The 11,822-nt window shown below is 46.2% G+C and overlaps 1 protein-coding gene across 1 annotated transcript; it reads right to left on the bottom strand.

Moving 5' to 3' along the window:
* Nucleotides 1–2,842: 2,842 nt before the first annotated feature.
* SFRP2 (secreted frizzled related protein 2) lies at nt 2,843–11,129 on the bottom strand. Its single transcript, XM_061191591.1, has 3 exons — nt 10,407–11,129; nt 7,960–8,040; nt 2,843–3,973 (listed from the first exon to the last, which is right to left on the bottom strand). The coding sequence occupies exons 1-3, from the start codon at nt 10,903–10,905 to the stop codon at nt 3,669–3,671; spliced, it is 885 nt and encodes a 294-aa protein (XP_061047574.1). The 5' UTR covers nt 10,906–11,129; the 3' UTR covers nt 2,843–3,668.
* Nucleotides 11,130–11,822: the final 693 nt, after the last annotated feature.

Genomic DNA, 11,822 nt, shown 5'->3' with positions numbered 1-11,822 from the left:
GTTGATTGGTCAATATGTAAAACTGATGATAAATACTTAATTTCTAGGGCTCTGTCCTATTAGAAAATATTCTGGTACAACTCAGTGAAAGTTCTCTCCTTGCAAGCACCTTTACCTGAGTTCGACCTGAACCAAACATTCTATTTTCTACCTGAGTTAATCCACTCTCTCCTTTATGCCATCCCTGGGCATGTGCATACCTCCCTCTTAACCCAGCATGTTGGAATTATTTGTTTGCATGCCTCTCTCCCTTACTGGATTGAGAGTTCCTTTTGGGAAGGATCCGTCTATCTTCAGTGCCTAACACAATTTCTAACTCTAGAATAGAAGCTGAAGGAGGGCAGGATCACTGTGCATCCACCACCTAGAACAGCGCCTGGCATGTGGGTAAGCACTCACTACCTATTATTGAGTGAATACATCAATGGTGATAGTTGGTGCTCAGAAAATCTTTGCTGAGTTAATGAATTAATGTGTATTTGTGCAACAAGTTTCATGGGCAAAAATTACATTGTTTCATAATCCAGAGGCAGTGACTGCATGCAGGATACATATGCCTGGACTTGCTTTCCAAGGTGACCCCTCCCACCATCAAGAACATTGAAAACCTGGTAGTAAACAAGATTTGAAAGGTAAAAAATCAAATTATCATTTGATGACAGAATAGGGAATGAAGACTGGAGGGTGCTGTTAGATAAAATGGATCTTTTTTAACTCTATGAATTTCAGTGCACGTAGACAAAGCATTTGAACACTTAGGAAATGTTGCCCCAAAAGTCTTATAAATGTGTTCTTGTACACAACTCATTTCTCAGGTTATTTAGGAAAGGGAAGAGGAGTTACAAGTGTAGTAGATGTGTAGTTTTTATATCTCTAAACTTTCCTGATCTCCTATTTGGGGCATTTTAGCAGTTTATTAACAGGTCATGAGTCATCTTAGGAAACTCAGAAATCCAATGTCTTCTGATTGCTTGCTTTCTTTTTCCAATAATGGGTGAACATTTGTGTTTTTATCTGCCTATGAAAGAAATCTAATAGTTGAAAAACTAATTAAGAATACAGTCATGATTATTTCAAAAATGAGCCATATATATATTAGAATCATCGTGCAAAAGAAAACAATAAAACAGAATGAAAAATGAACCAAAAACCTACCTGCTCTGTCCAAACATGTCTCATTGACTTATAGGCTTGCCAAAGATGGGAACAAGATGTGTGTGGGGATTGGAAAGTCCATAGAGAGGCCCATAAGGCAGGATGCAGGCACGGGAGTGATGCCGCTGCTACTTCTTTGCAACATGACCAAAGGAGGCTGTGTCTGGCATTAACAAGCTCTCCAGAGCTGGAGAGTTTGCATCCCTTAACACGGGCAGGTGGCTTTTGTTTTGATTGGAGAGGGGGCATTCAGACAGGTCAGTTTCTTCCAAATTGTTTCTTTCCACTACTTTTGGATGTGTTGTACCTATTTTCACTTTCTAATTCCTAAATCCTTGGTCTACTTTCTTTTGTCTTTTATCTTCTCTCTCTCTCTCTCTCTCTCGCCTTTTCCAGGGTTCCTAGCTTCCTGTTTCAAATGTTTACAACGAGTAATGGCCTTGATCATGAGTGTCCCTCTTCCAGTCCATGCGTGCCTTTTAGGAAGAGGGTCGTGCCATGAGTTTGTGGAATCGGTGAGAAGCAAAGTCAGGTGGTAATCCAGAGAAAGGTGAAAGGAATTGTGCAGCTCAGGTAGGCAAAGGGCTCTATTGACTTTTGGAGCTAGAAGAGCTTGAAGCGCTGTAGAGAGATCATGGCTGTATGTTCAGGAAACTTTTAAACTAAATCAACAAAATGCTGTCAGATAAAGTCTTCACACGAACACCACTAAAAATTTCAGATTTGCTGAGGACACTCTGTTGCTCTCATGTATTACCTGTCCTTATACTTCATGTAACTTATCAGTTGTAAATATATAATTGTAATTGTGGTTATTTTCTTTCACCCTCTCATGTAAACGCCATGAGAACAAGGACTGATGTACATGTCCACAGCACTTAGAACAGAGCCAGGCATGCAGCAGATGCCCAGTGAGTACTTGTTGAATATATGAGTGCCACCCTGTTCCTATAATCCATCCTGGATTAAATAGAAGATAGAATTTGTCATCTGAAAGGCCTGAGTTTTAGCTCTGACTCTACCTTGTGGCAGTGGGTCCACGCCGCCTAACCCCTCTGAGCCTGTTTCCTCGTGTGTTTAATAGAATTTCTCTGGAGGCTCCTAAAATAGAACAACGAAGCGTTTGGATGGACACTTTGTGGATGGATGCCCTTCTCACCTTCATGCTGTTTTTTCACCATCCCCTCCCTACCCTCTGCCTTCCAATGGCTACTCTTCAAATCATGGCTCTGTTTAGTTGAGCATTAGAGTTGAAGTGGGGAAAGAATGAACATTTTTGCAATGGTGATTCTTTTTCATTATAAAAATATGCAGAAATGAAAAGCACAACTGTCAAGCTTGTGAACCGTAGGCTAAGACTAGTGTCCCCACGAGCTGCCGCGGGACTGCTGAGACCAGACAAAAGCCTGCCCATCCCCGCCTCCCGGCAGGGCCCGCAGTGGTAAAACCTGAGTGAGATGGGAGGCAGGAGTCGGTGATGGGTGGTGTGGGGAAAGGCACTTTCTGAGTCACAGAGGAAATGGGCACTTCAAACTGTGGGAAGGCTGGGCCTCAGGACAAAGGAGGTGACAGCTCTTGTTCAGTTCCCTTCCCAGTTCCTCCCAAGAAGAAGACAAGACACAAGACCAGGAGTTGGTAAAGCAGGAGGTAAAGTTTATATACAAGAATATAATGTTTATCTGAAATATTTACAGTGTTGGTTAAAGCAGTATTTTTACAACTTTTTCAGGTCAACTACTATGTATATTACAGGTAAGCTACAATGGTTTAATTTGCAAAATTAAGTAAAAAAAATGTTTTAAACAAAGCTTAAAGTACTCAGGTCAATCATAACATCAGTCTATCTTGCCCTTTATTTGAAGAACTCATGCTACGGTGGTTAATGTGGTTTTTATAAATGGAAGTACTCTACCTGGAAATGCAAAATGCAATACATGCTAGAGTTGTAAGTTCCCAACAGGGATGTAAAATGACAGGTGAATTGTTATAAGACTTAGGTGCTGAGTGACAGGCTGGAGCTGAGAGAGAAGTTGAGATAACAGCCAGCTTTATCTCAACTGGGTTTTGGACCCACAACAGAAAAGTGAAAGTTTGGGCCACACAGAAAAGTAAAGCTATTTGCACGTTATGGCAACCTCAGCAGAAAGTGAAAATCGGTTGACCCAAACCAAACAACCAAAAAAAAATCAAACCCAAGTCACAGTTGCACGTATTCAAAACTAGCTTTGCAGTGAGCTATTTTAAAACTTCATAAAAATCTTCGTGATTTTATTAGTTGGAAGATTTCTACAAGATTTGGGTGGGTTTTTCCTTTATGTGAAAACAACTATTTGTTCCTGAGGCCTCCTGGGGCCTTATAACTCAGAAAATGCCAGGGGTGCAAACGTGCAAAAGACAGGGGAAGCCGCTCCAGGCTGGGGCTGGAGCTGCAGGGACTGTGTTTGGGAAATGAGTGCTGAGGTCCCACAGCAGAAGTGGAAAGGGTCAGCAGAGCCCGGGTGGTGGCCCCGGGACTAGCACTGCAGCTTGCGGATGCTGCGGGAGATGCGCTTGAACTCTCTCTGCCCCTTCTGCCACCGCTTCACAGAGGTGATGACCAGCTCTCCGCCCAGTTTCTGCCCCATGACCAGGTAGGGCGCATTGATGTCATTCATCTCCTCGCATGTGCACTGCAGGCTGTCTTTGAGCCACAGCACCGACTTCTTCAGGTCCCTCTCGGACACACCGTTCAGCTTGTAAATGGTCTTGCTCTTGGTCTCCAGGATGATTTTGGTATCTCTGTTGATGTAGGTGATCTCCTTCACTTTTATTTTCAGTGCTACGAAGACAAGAGAGGACAGAGTGATAAGGAGGGAACACATCCCACTGCATATTTGTGACTCAGCTTGGGAGAGGGAAGAAGAGCTTCCCAGGGCTGATGGGACAGTCAGGGGCTGCGGGTAGGGGGTTGGGAGCTGAGGGCAGCAGGTGGCTCCATTTCTAAAGCCTCAAAGGGTTTGTCAGGCACTTTGTTTCAAACCAGCCATCCTTTAAAAACTTTCTTTGCGGGGACTCAATTGACTTTTCTTCCTTGCCCTTGTGTTCTTGTGTTTGTACGTAGGCTGCCTGTGGTGTGTGCTCTCCTTGACAAATGACTTCCCCTATTGGAAACTTCAGCATGAAAAGAAATGCCTGACTCTTAGGTGAAACACGATCCTTCTGTGGCCGTAAACGTTAAACTCAATTTATTACGTCGGAGAGGTTTTTGGACAAACCTGTAAGGAAATTATATCACAAAATCATTGTTTTCTAAAGAACAAACTACAAGGAAGGCGAATTGATCTTACAGCTGCATTTGATTTGGTAAAGTAACTCAGGGAAAAAATAGCCAAGACTCTTTTTAAGAGCACAACATGTTTAGCTGTAAAAGTGTTTTTCTGAAGACCTCATCCTCATATGCTATCATTTGCCTGTCCGAGGCCAAGGCGTTTACAGATCATATATGTACTGTTTCCAAGATGGATATGTAGACTCATTAGAATGCTAAGACCAAAAGTGAGTGGTTTACGATAAAAGACACATTTTATAGTCATGAACAGTATGCTTTGGGAAAGACAACCCTACAAACATACATGCTGGAATTAAATTTCAAGACTCCATGAAGGCAGGGAAAGGATAGAATTTTAAGGTTGGAAGGGATCATCCAGTTAAAATCTCTTCTTGGTACACAAAGAATCTGAAATCCAGAGAAGTTTAGTGACTTAACATGAGGTCACCCAGTTAGGCTGTGCCCTGGCTGAGTCTAATTCTCAGAACTCTGGTCCCCAAACCTCCTCCTGTAACACCACTGTGATCTCTTAGGCATAGTATCGAATTTCTTGTCCTGGTTGGTGCATTAATACGCCCACTGTAATGTGTCTTCAGACCCTTGGTGACACTAACAATTGTTCCATATAGATGACATGCAGGTGTGACTTCCTGACTCTGATGGAGTTTAATGCATTGTTTAAATTAGTAATAGAGGAAGAGGTTTTTTTGTGTATATCACTGTTCTGGAAATTTCTTCCTCTTTCTTTCTCTCTCAGAAGGGGAATTTGACTAAGCATGGCTTTTCTAGTCAACCAAGAAATGACTGAGGCTCAACCCAGTAAATCAAGGATACTGGGACTTGGCCAACCATTATTTGTCTGATATGCATCTGGGCTGTAGTACTGAGCTCTCAGGGTTTATCATGAGATAAGCCACATGGCAATGTCACATGTTCCTATGGCCTCTGCCTAAGGGCTGGGAGTGGGGAAGGTATATGGTGGGAGAAGTGATTGTAATGTTACCTGGGAGTCTCATCCATAGCACAGACAGAGCATGTGTGAGATTTCTCCTGGTCAAATTAGACATTCTTGAGCTCCAAATATCAGAAGAACCATCACTTTTAACAAGGGGGGAGATTTATTACTCATCTTTCTCTAGCTATGAAATAATCAACTTTGCAAGAGCTTACCATGGGAAAACTTCAGACATTTCCTCCCTGGGTTTTCAGCTGGGACCAAATATAGGGAATCAAAGTCCTCAAATAACTTTTCCTGCCCTGGAAGATGTGAACGGGGATGCCACACATGGTAGGAGGCAGGGGTGTTGATACTGTCTGCTCCAACAATAGGCTGCATTCAGAGGCAGGCAGTTCTGGGCTATTCTTTCTTCACCAGTACTTTCCCCACTGTAATAAGGAGGTCTTCTCCATCTTCCCTGTACTCCAAGTGCAGTGGAGAGAGTGTCATGCTTTCATGGATGATTCAGATTTCTACCCTTGTTCCTTCTACCCTTTCATTACTCCCCCAGAGTACAGAGGCGATGTGGAGAACCGCTTATAAACCAGTATAACACGCACCCCCTACAATTTAGGTTCATTATCCCCTTTGGGACAAATTGAATGTGGAGAAATAGAAAGCAAAGCTTGTGAGGTATCTGCATGTGTGATACCTTAAGTGTAATGACTTCCATGTTGTTCTGAAAGGCTCTCTCCTCTAAGGAGAGAGAACGTTGAACACACACACACACACACACACACACACACACAAACATTTCTTTGGCCCAGGTCTTGATGCAGCATCCTTAGGAAGGAGGTCTTCTGTAAGGTAAGCCACAAAGCAAGCAGGTAATGTGTGTGTGTGCGCATGTGCTCTAATTTCAACTTTTTTGGAGCCCCACTAAACTTTCTCATGGAAGTCAGGAGAGAGATCTATACTAAATCTGGTGCAAAGGCCATAACTTGCCAGAAGAAAATGATATTTTATATACATTTTTATATAAACTTTATTAAAATTATATTTAAAAATTTTGTCCTTAATCAAATCCTGTAGCATGGAAGCTAAGAACCGTGTTTTGGGCAAGGCTCTGGAGCTTTAGGGTTGCTGCTGCCAACATGCCTGGCCCTCTCCTACTTTGAGAGCTGTATGTATTAGAATATAGACATTTGAAACCCTATCATCCATCTGTGGCTCTCACTGAGGGGAAGGACTGGCTAGGACTCAGAGTTACCTCCTTCCTTTCCCCTTCCTCAGCTGTTTGAAGCTTCTCCTATAGCTACGGCTGTCCCGGGACCTGCTAAGGTTAAGCCCAGGACCCTTCCTGCAAGAGACCTGGGGTTGTAAGGGGCAGTGATTGGGTTGTTTCCAGTTTCAGGGACCTGGCCAGGTCTGAGATTTCTGGGCTGGTAAATTGTAAGGAGAGGGTGGGAGGGCAGTCCTCCACAGTGGGCACTGGAGTGATTTCTCTGTTTCCAGGACTTAATTGAGTATGTAGAAGTGTTCATACAGATCTGTTACAGTCTGTTATTGTTTGCTAGAACAGGGACCACATCTGTTTACCAGTAAATTCAACCTTCTGCCTGAATAAATACTTTTAAATACCAACCCCTCAAACACACCCAAAAGTGCCTGCTCTTGGAATGGGAGGAAAACACGAATGTCTCAGGTATCTGGGCAAAGTTCCTGGCCATCCCCAACTCCTCCCCCAACACAGCACTGATCCTGTGTCTAGCTGGCTCCTCTGCTCCCCTTGGAGGCCTGAGGACACAGATGAGGTGCTGCTGGAGCTCTGGGTGGACAGTCTCCAACCCTCCTTCCTCTTATAGTTCTTTCTTAAGGGGAGTGACCCACATGCCGTGGAACTTGGGTAACATACCTCGCACATTATTTACTGTCCTCCAGAACCTTGTCATCATGGCACCTTGCATGTATCTTGCCAAAGTAAACTCCTAGCTTTATTGTTTCTTCTTTTTAAATTTAAGGAAACTCTCCCTGACATATTATTAACCAGTACCTTGGATATACTCATTGATGGTGGAACATGGGAAGCAGAGCATCATGGGTTATGAATAACGTAAAAATATTTCTGTTTGGCACTGGAGTAAATTTCAATTTTTGGCCAACTTCATGCCTTGAATCTGTTTTGCTGAGGCTAATATTTACATGTTCCCATCCCTGGGACACATGTTAAGTGACTAAAAGAGAACATGGTCCAAGATTATGCTTGTTGGCAAGAAAAAGCCATAGTGAAATGAAAAATGTGCCATCGGAAATTCATAATGTGAACAATTCTCATTATTTGATTATTGCTTAACAGAGCAATGACTCTCACCTAAAAAGGTACAACTCGATACAATATAGTTACATAGGGAGGAAGCTAGGGTAACACAGATGATTAGCTCAAGGAAAGATGAGCTGTGATGATATGTCACCCAAACTTTATCTAGTAACATCTTAATGAATTGTACCTTTAAGTTGTACTAGGCAATAAAACTTTTGTTGTTGGTGGTGTATTACTTACCAAAATCATTTTTACAAAGAGTTTCCATTATGTCGTTGTCATCTTCGTTTTTATTTTGGCAGGCTTCACATACCTTTGGAGCTAGAAACGTGAAAAGTTAGTAAGTTTGCTTAAAATGAAACAGCAGGTGTCATTTGTAAACAACTCAGGGGCTTATTCAGGCAAGAGTAGCAATTGTCCTGGAAGACCCCAGCTTCTGCCTCATTTATAAAAGAAGAACCACTCATTCCTAAGACAGTCTCCCATGCCTCCCATCTTTCGGACAGGTAAAAATACCCATGTGCTGTGTTTCATGTATGATGACTCCCCAAGCAAAGGGCGCCCTGGTGGAGTGTGCAGGTGCAGCTGCAGGTAACTGAGACAGGCTGCAGCTTTTCACTCTTCCTCCCACTCCTGGGACAAACTCGGTCTCTGAAAAAGTTAGTCCCAAAGCCTCTCTGAGGAGAAAGCACCAAAAGACCCTTAAGGGATTTTGGAAAACTAGCAACCACAAACTACGGCCAGAAGATCGTCTTTCTCAGTTGCAGGTCACTGGTGCAGCCTGGCCTCTGCTGGGCTCTTCAGCTGACTTGTCTCTCGGGGGAGTCATTTCAAGATATTTTCAGGTCTGGACAGGGCGGGGTGGCTAGCATTGTAAGGCTCACGTCTGGGTTCTTCCCCCTTGGTAGCACACCTTGCTAATGACTATAGCCTGCTCTAAATGGTTCTGTATCACCTCGTGCTTTCTGCCAAGTTTGTGCTTGAGTTAAGCAGCATTTATTTCACTGTTATCTTCATCCCTGGTGCAGATTCTTCTTGCCTCTCTTTGCCTGTTTCAAACTCTCAAAAACAAACAGACAAAACAACAGCAACAACAAAACCCAAACAAACAAAAACCCAAAGCTTCTCCTGAAGCCAGTGAAAATCTGACCAAACCCAGGAAGGTGCACTAGCACAATCATGAGAGAGCCGGCTAAAGGCTCTTCCAAAAGAGTCTGATTCCTTGGGAAAAGGGAAAAAAGAAAACATTCATTTTCTCCCACTTATAAATGTACTAATGCTGTCTTTAAAATTTAGGTGAAATTTCATTAATATGAAATTGCATTTTCGCAGGGAAAAAAGAACTATATGACTCATTTTAGAAGTTATTTATCAAATAGAAAAAGCGCAGAGCAGATTTTGAAACACGTAAACTTTTATTTTGAAGGGGGAAATGACTTTTTGGAGAAATGTAGTATATAATGTTAGTGGGACTGTGAAAAATAAAAACAAAAGCAACACACATAAAACTGCCCTTAACTCCCCTGTCTCAAACAAAATGAAACTTTTGCAATTAGGAGCTCTAGGAGTGTATATAAAATGTTACTAACCTGTGTTGGTTGGTCTGTGGTATATGTTGGACAAATGTTTGAAATATGCCAAACATTTGCAATAAATTATAAATCTAACCAATAAGATGATTGCAAACTCACGGTGCCTGCCAGGAAAGATTGCTAAGCAACTTTGCATTTTCTTTAACTAATGATGGCTGTAGGAAAACAATTAGAGATGGAAAGGGAGATGCTGGTGGAGCCCTGAAAGGGATTAGGAAGCCCCCTTTCCATCCCGGGGGGACCTAAATCAGCTCAGACACATTGTATATGTTTTCCTTTCAGGAAGACTATCAAGAGCCCATGAGGTTTTCATTGCTTTGATGGTTTCTGCACAGGAACTCCCCCTCTATTTTCTAAAAAACTTGGGAAACTCTCTTTTGCACGATTTTCTCCAGTTAATTAAAACCACTGCTAAGATAAAAGCTGATTAGTGATAGAAAAATGATTCCTGGAGATTCCCTTTGTGCCCTCTTTCTTAGACCTCTGAGCAGTTACAACCAATGCTCAATTTTCAACACGCATAAGCCAGTCCTGCTTTTTATTTTCAAAGCCTAAATCGGCAAAGAACAGAGAGTGCCTTAAAAGACTATCTGTTTGCACATTTTGGCGATCGTGCCTGTAGGGAATGTCCCTGTGCCTAGAATCCTGCCCAGTGGTAAGAACGTGCTGCGTGAGGCTGAGGCCAGCGTGCTCTGGCCAGGGTGCTCACCGCCAACTCCTCCTAGCAGGACCACTTCCAACACTCTCAGTTGCGGCCCCCGTGCTAGCATCTTCAAAAAGAATTGTACATATTCTACACGGGAAAGATCTCTTTCAGTTCTACGTTTTCTCCCCCCACCCCCCTTCTAAACTGTCCCTTAGAAAGAGCAACTGGTATAACTCGGGAAGGGAATGAGAGACTTGGGTGTGTGTTTGGGGGGGGGGGTATCTCAGATTTGTCACGATGACACACCAGGGCAAGGAGAGTGTCTGCCCTGCCCGGGACTGGCACCCCCGGCGGGGAAGCATCGGGATGGGGGGCGGGGGCCGCGAAAACACCCCCGGAAAGTCTTAGCGGAGCTGGTGGGGGGGGGTGTAATAAGGAGGAGGGCTTACCTTCCTCGGTGGCCGGCAGGAGGTGGTCGCTGCTAGCGAGGGGGATGCAGAGGTCGTTGTCCTGGGGGAAACGGTCGCACTCAAGCATGTCGGGCCAGGGGAAGCCGAAGGCGGACATGACCGGAGCGCAGCGGTCCTTCACCTGCACGCAGAGAGAGTGGCACGGCTGGATGGTTTCGTCTAGGTCATCGAGGCAGACGGGGGCGAAGAGCGAGCACAGGAACTTCTTGGTGTCCGGGTGGCACTGCTTCATGACCAGCGGGATCCAGGCGCCCGCCTGCTCCAGCACCTCCTTCATGGTCTCGTGGCCCAGCAGGTTGGGCAGCCGCATGTTCTGGTACTCTATGCCGTGGCACAGCTGCAGGTTGGCCGGGATGGGCTTGCAGTTGCTGCGCTTGTAGGAGAAGTCGGGCTGGCCGAAGAAGAGCCCGCGCGCGGAGCCCAAGCAGCAGTGCGAGGCGAGGACGAGCAGCAGCAGCGAGCCGGGACCCTGCGGCATCGTGGGCGCGCGACCCCCGGTGGGGCGGAGGGAGCCAAGGCGGGGAAGCGCGAGGCGGCAGGGGCCGGAGCTCTTCCCGGCCCGCTCGTTGCGCTTGGCGCGGCTCGGGGCCTGGGAAGCGGGCGGTGGGAACGCCGGGACGCCGGGCGCGCGGACTGCGGCGGCGAGCGGCTCTGCGTTCGGCTCCGCGCAGCAAGTCCGCGCGCAGCTCCAGGGGGCTCCGACCCGGGGGAGCAGAGTGAGCCACTGCTGGGGCCCGGCCAGCCTTTTCTTGGCCTTTTTTATGCAAATCTGGAGGTGGGGGGGGGGAGCGAGGGAGGAGCCAGTGGAGAGTAATCCGAGGAGGGTTGGTCACTACTCTCTGGGTCTGGTTTTCCGTTGAGAATGCCCCTCACGCGCTCCCTGGAAGGAAATTCTGGCTGTGCCCCACCGACCCTCATTCCCCCCGCCCCCGAGGATGCTGCCAAGCGCGCGCTCTAGGACTGCTGTAAACAACAAACAAACAAACAAATAGACCAGCCTGGCAGCTGCGCCCCAGCAGTGAGCGTGCGGAGCACGGGCTGCGGGAGATAGGGGGACGTGACCAGCGGCCTTGTCACCAGGTCCCTGAGGGAACGCGCTCCGACCCCGCGAGGCCCGGGCGTGGGTTTGTTTGACCCCAGCACGAAGTTTCTGCTCGGGCCCCGGGGCTGCGGGGCGGAACTGCGTTCCGGGCAGTCGCGAGCCAGCAGCCGGCCGACCCTTTGTGCCCCTGGCCCGCGCCCGGGACCTGCCCGCCCGAGGCCGTCTCGGCCTGGTTGCTCTCCTCTCGGACCCCCAGCCACGGTTCCCAGCCTGGCCCAGCCACGGTTCCCAGCCTGGCCCAGCCCGTACGGTGGCTCCCGCCTGCCCTTCCAAATATCAGAATTTACATAAGT

This window comes from Eubalaena glacialis, chromosome 5 (assembly GCF_028564815.1).
Source record: "Eubalaena glacialis isolate mEubGla1 chromosome 5, mEubGla1.1.hap2.+ XY, whole genome shotgun sequence".
NCBI lineage: Eukaryota > Metazoa > Chordata > Mammalia > Artiodactyla > Balaenidae > Eubalaena > Eubalaena glacialis.
This window is presented reverse-complemented; position numbering and strand designations above follow the sequence as displayed.

Coding starts and splice junctions, on each gene's coding strand:
- SFRP2 (XM_061191591.1), bottom strand. CDS start 10,905: ATGCCGCAGGGTCCCGGCTCGCTGCTGCTGCTCGTCCTCGCCTCGCAC. Junction 8,041..10,406: donor CCTGCCGGCCACCGAGGAAG/GTAAGCCCTCCT, acceptor TCACGTTTCTAG/CTCCAAAGGTATGTGAAGCC. Junction 3,974..7,959: donor TCTTTGTAAAAATGATTTTG/GTAAGTAATACA, acceptor TTGTCTTCGTAG/CACTGAAAATAAAAGTGAAG.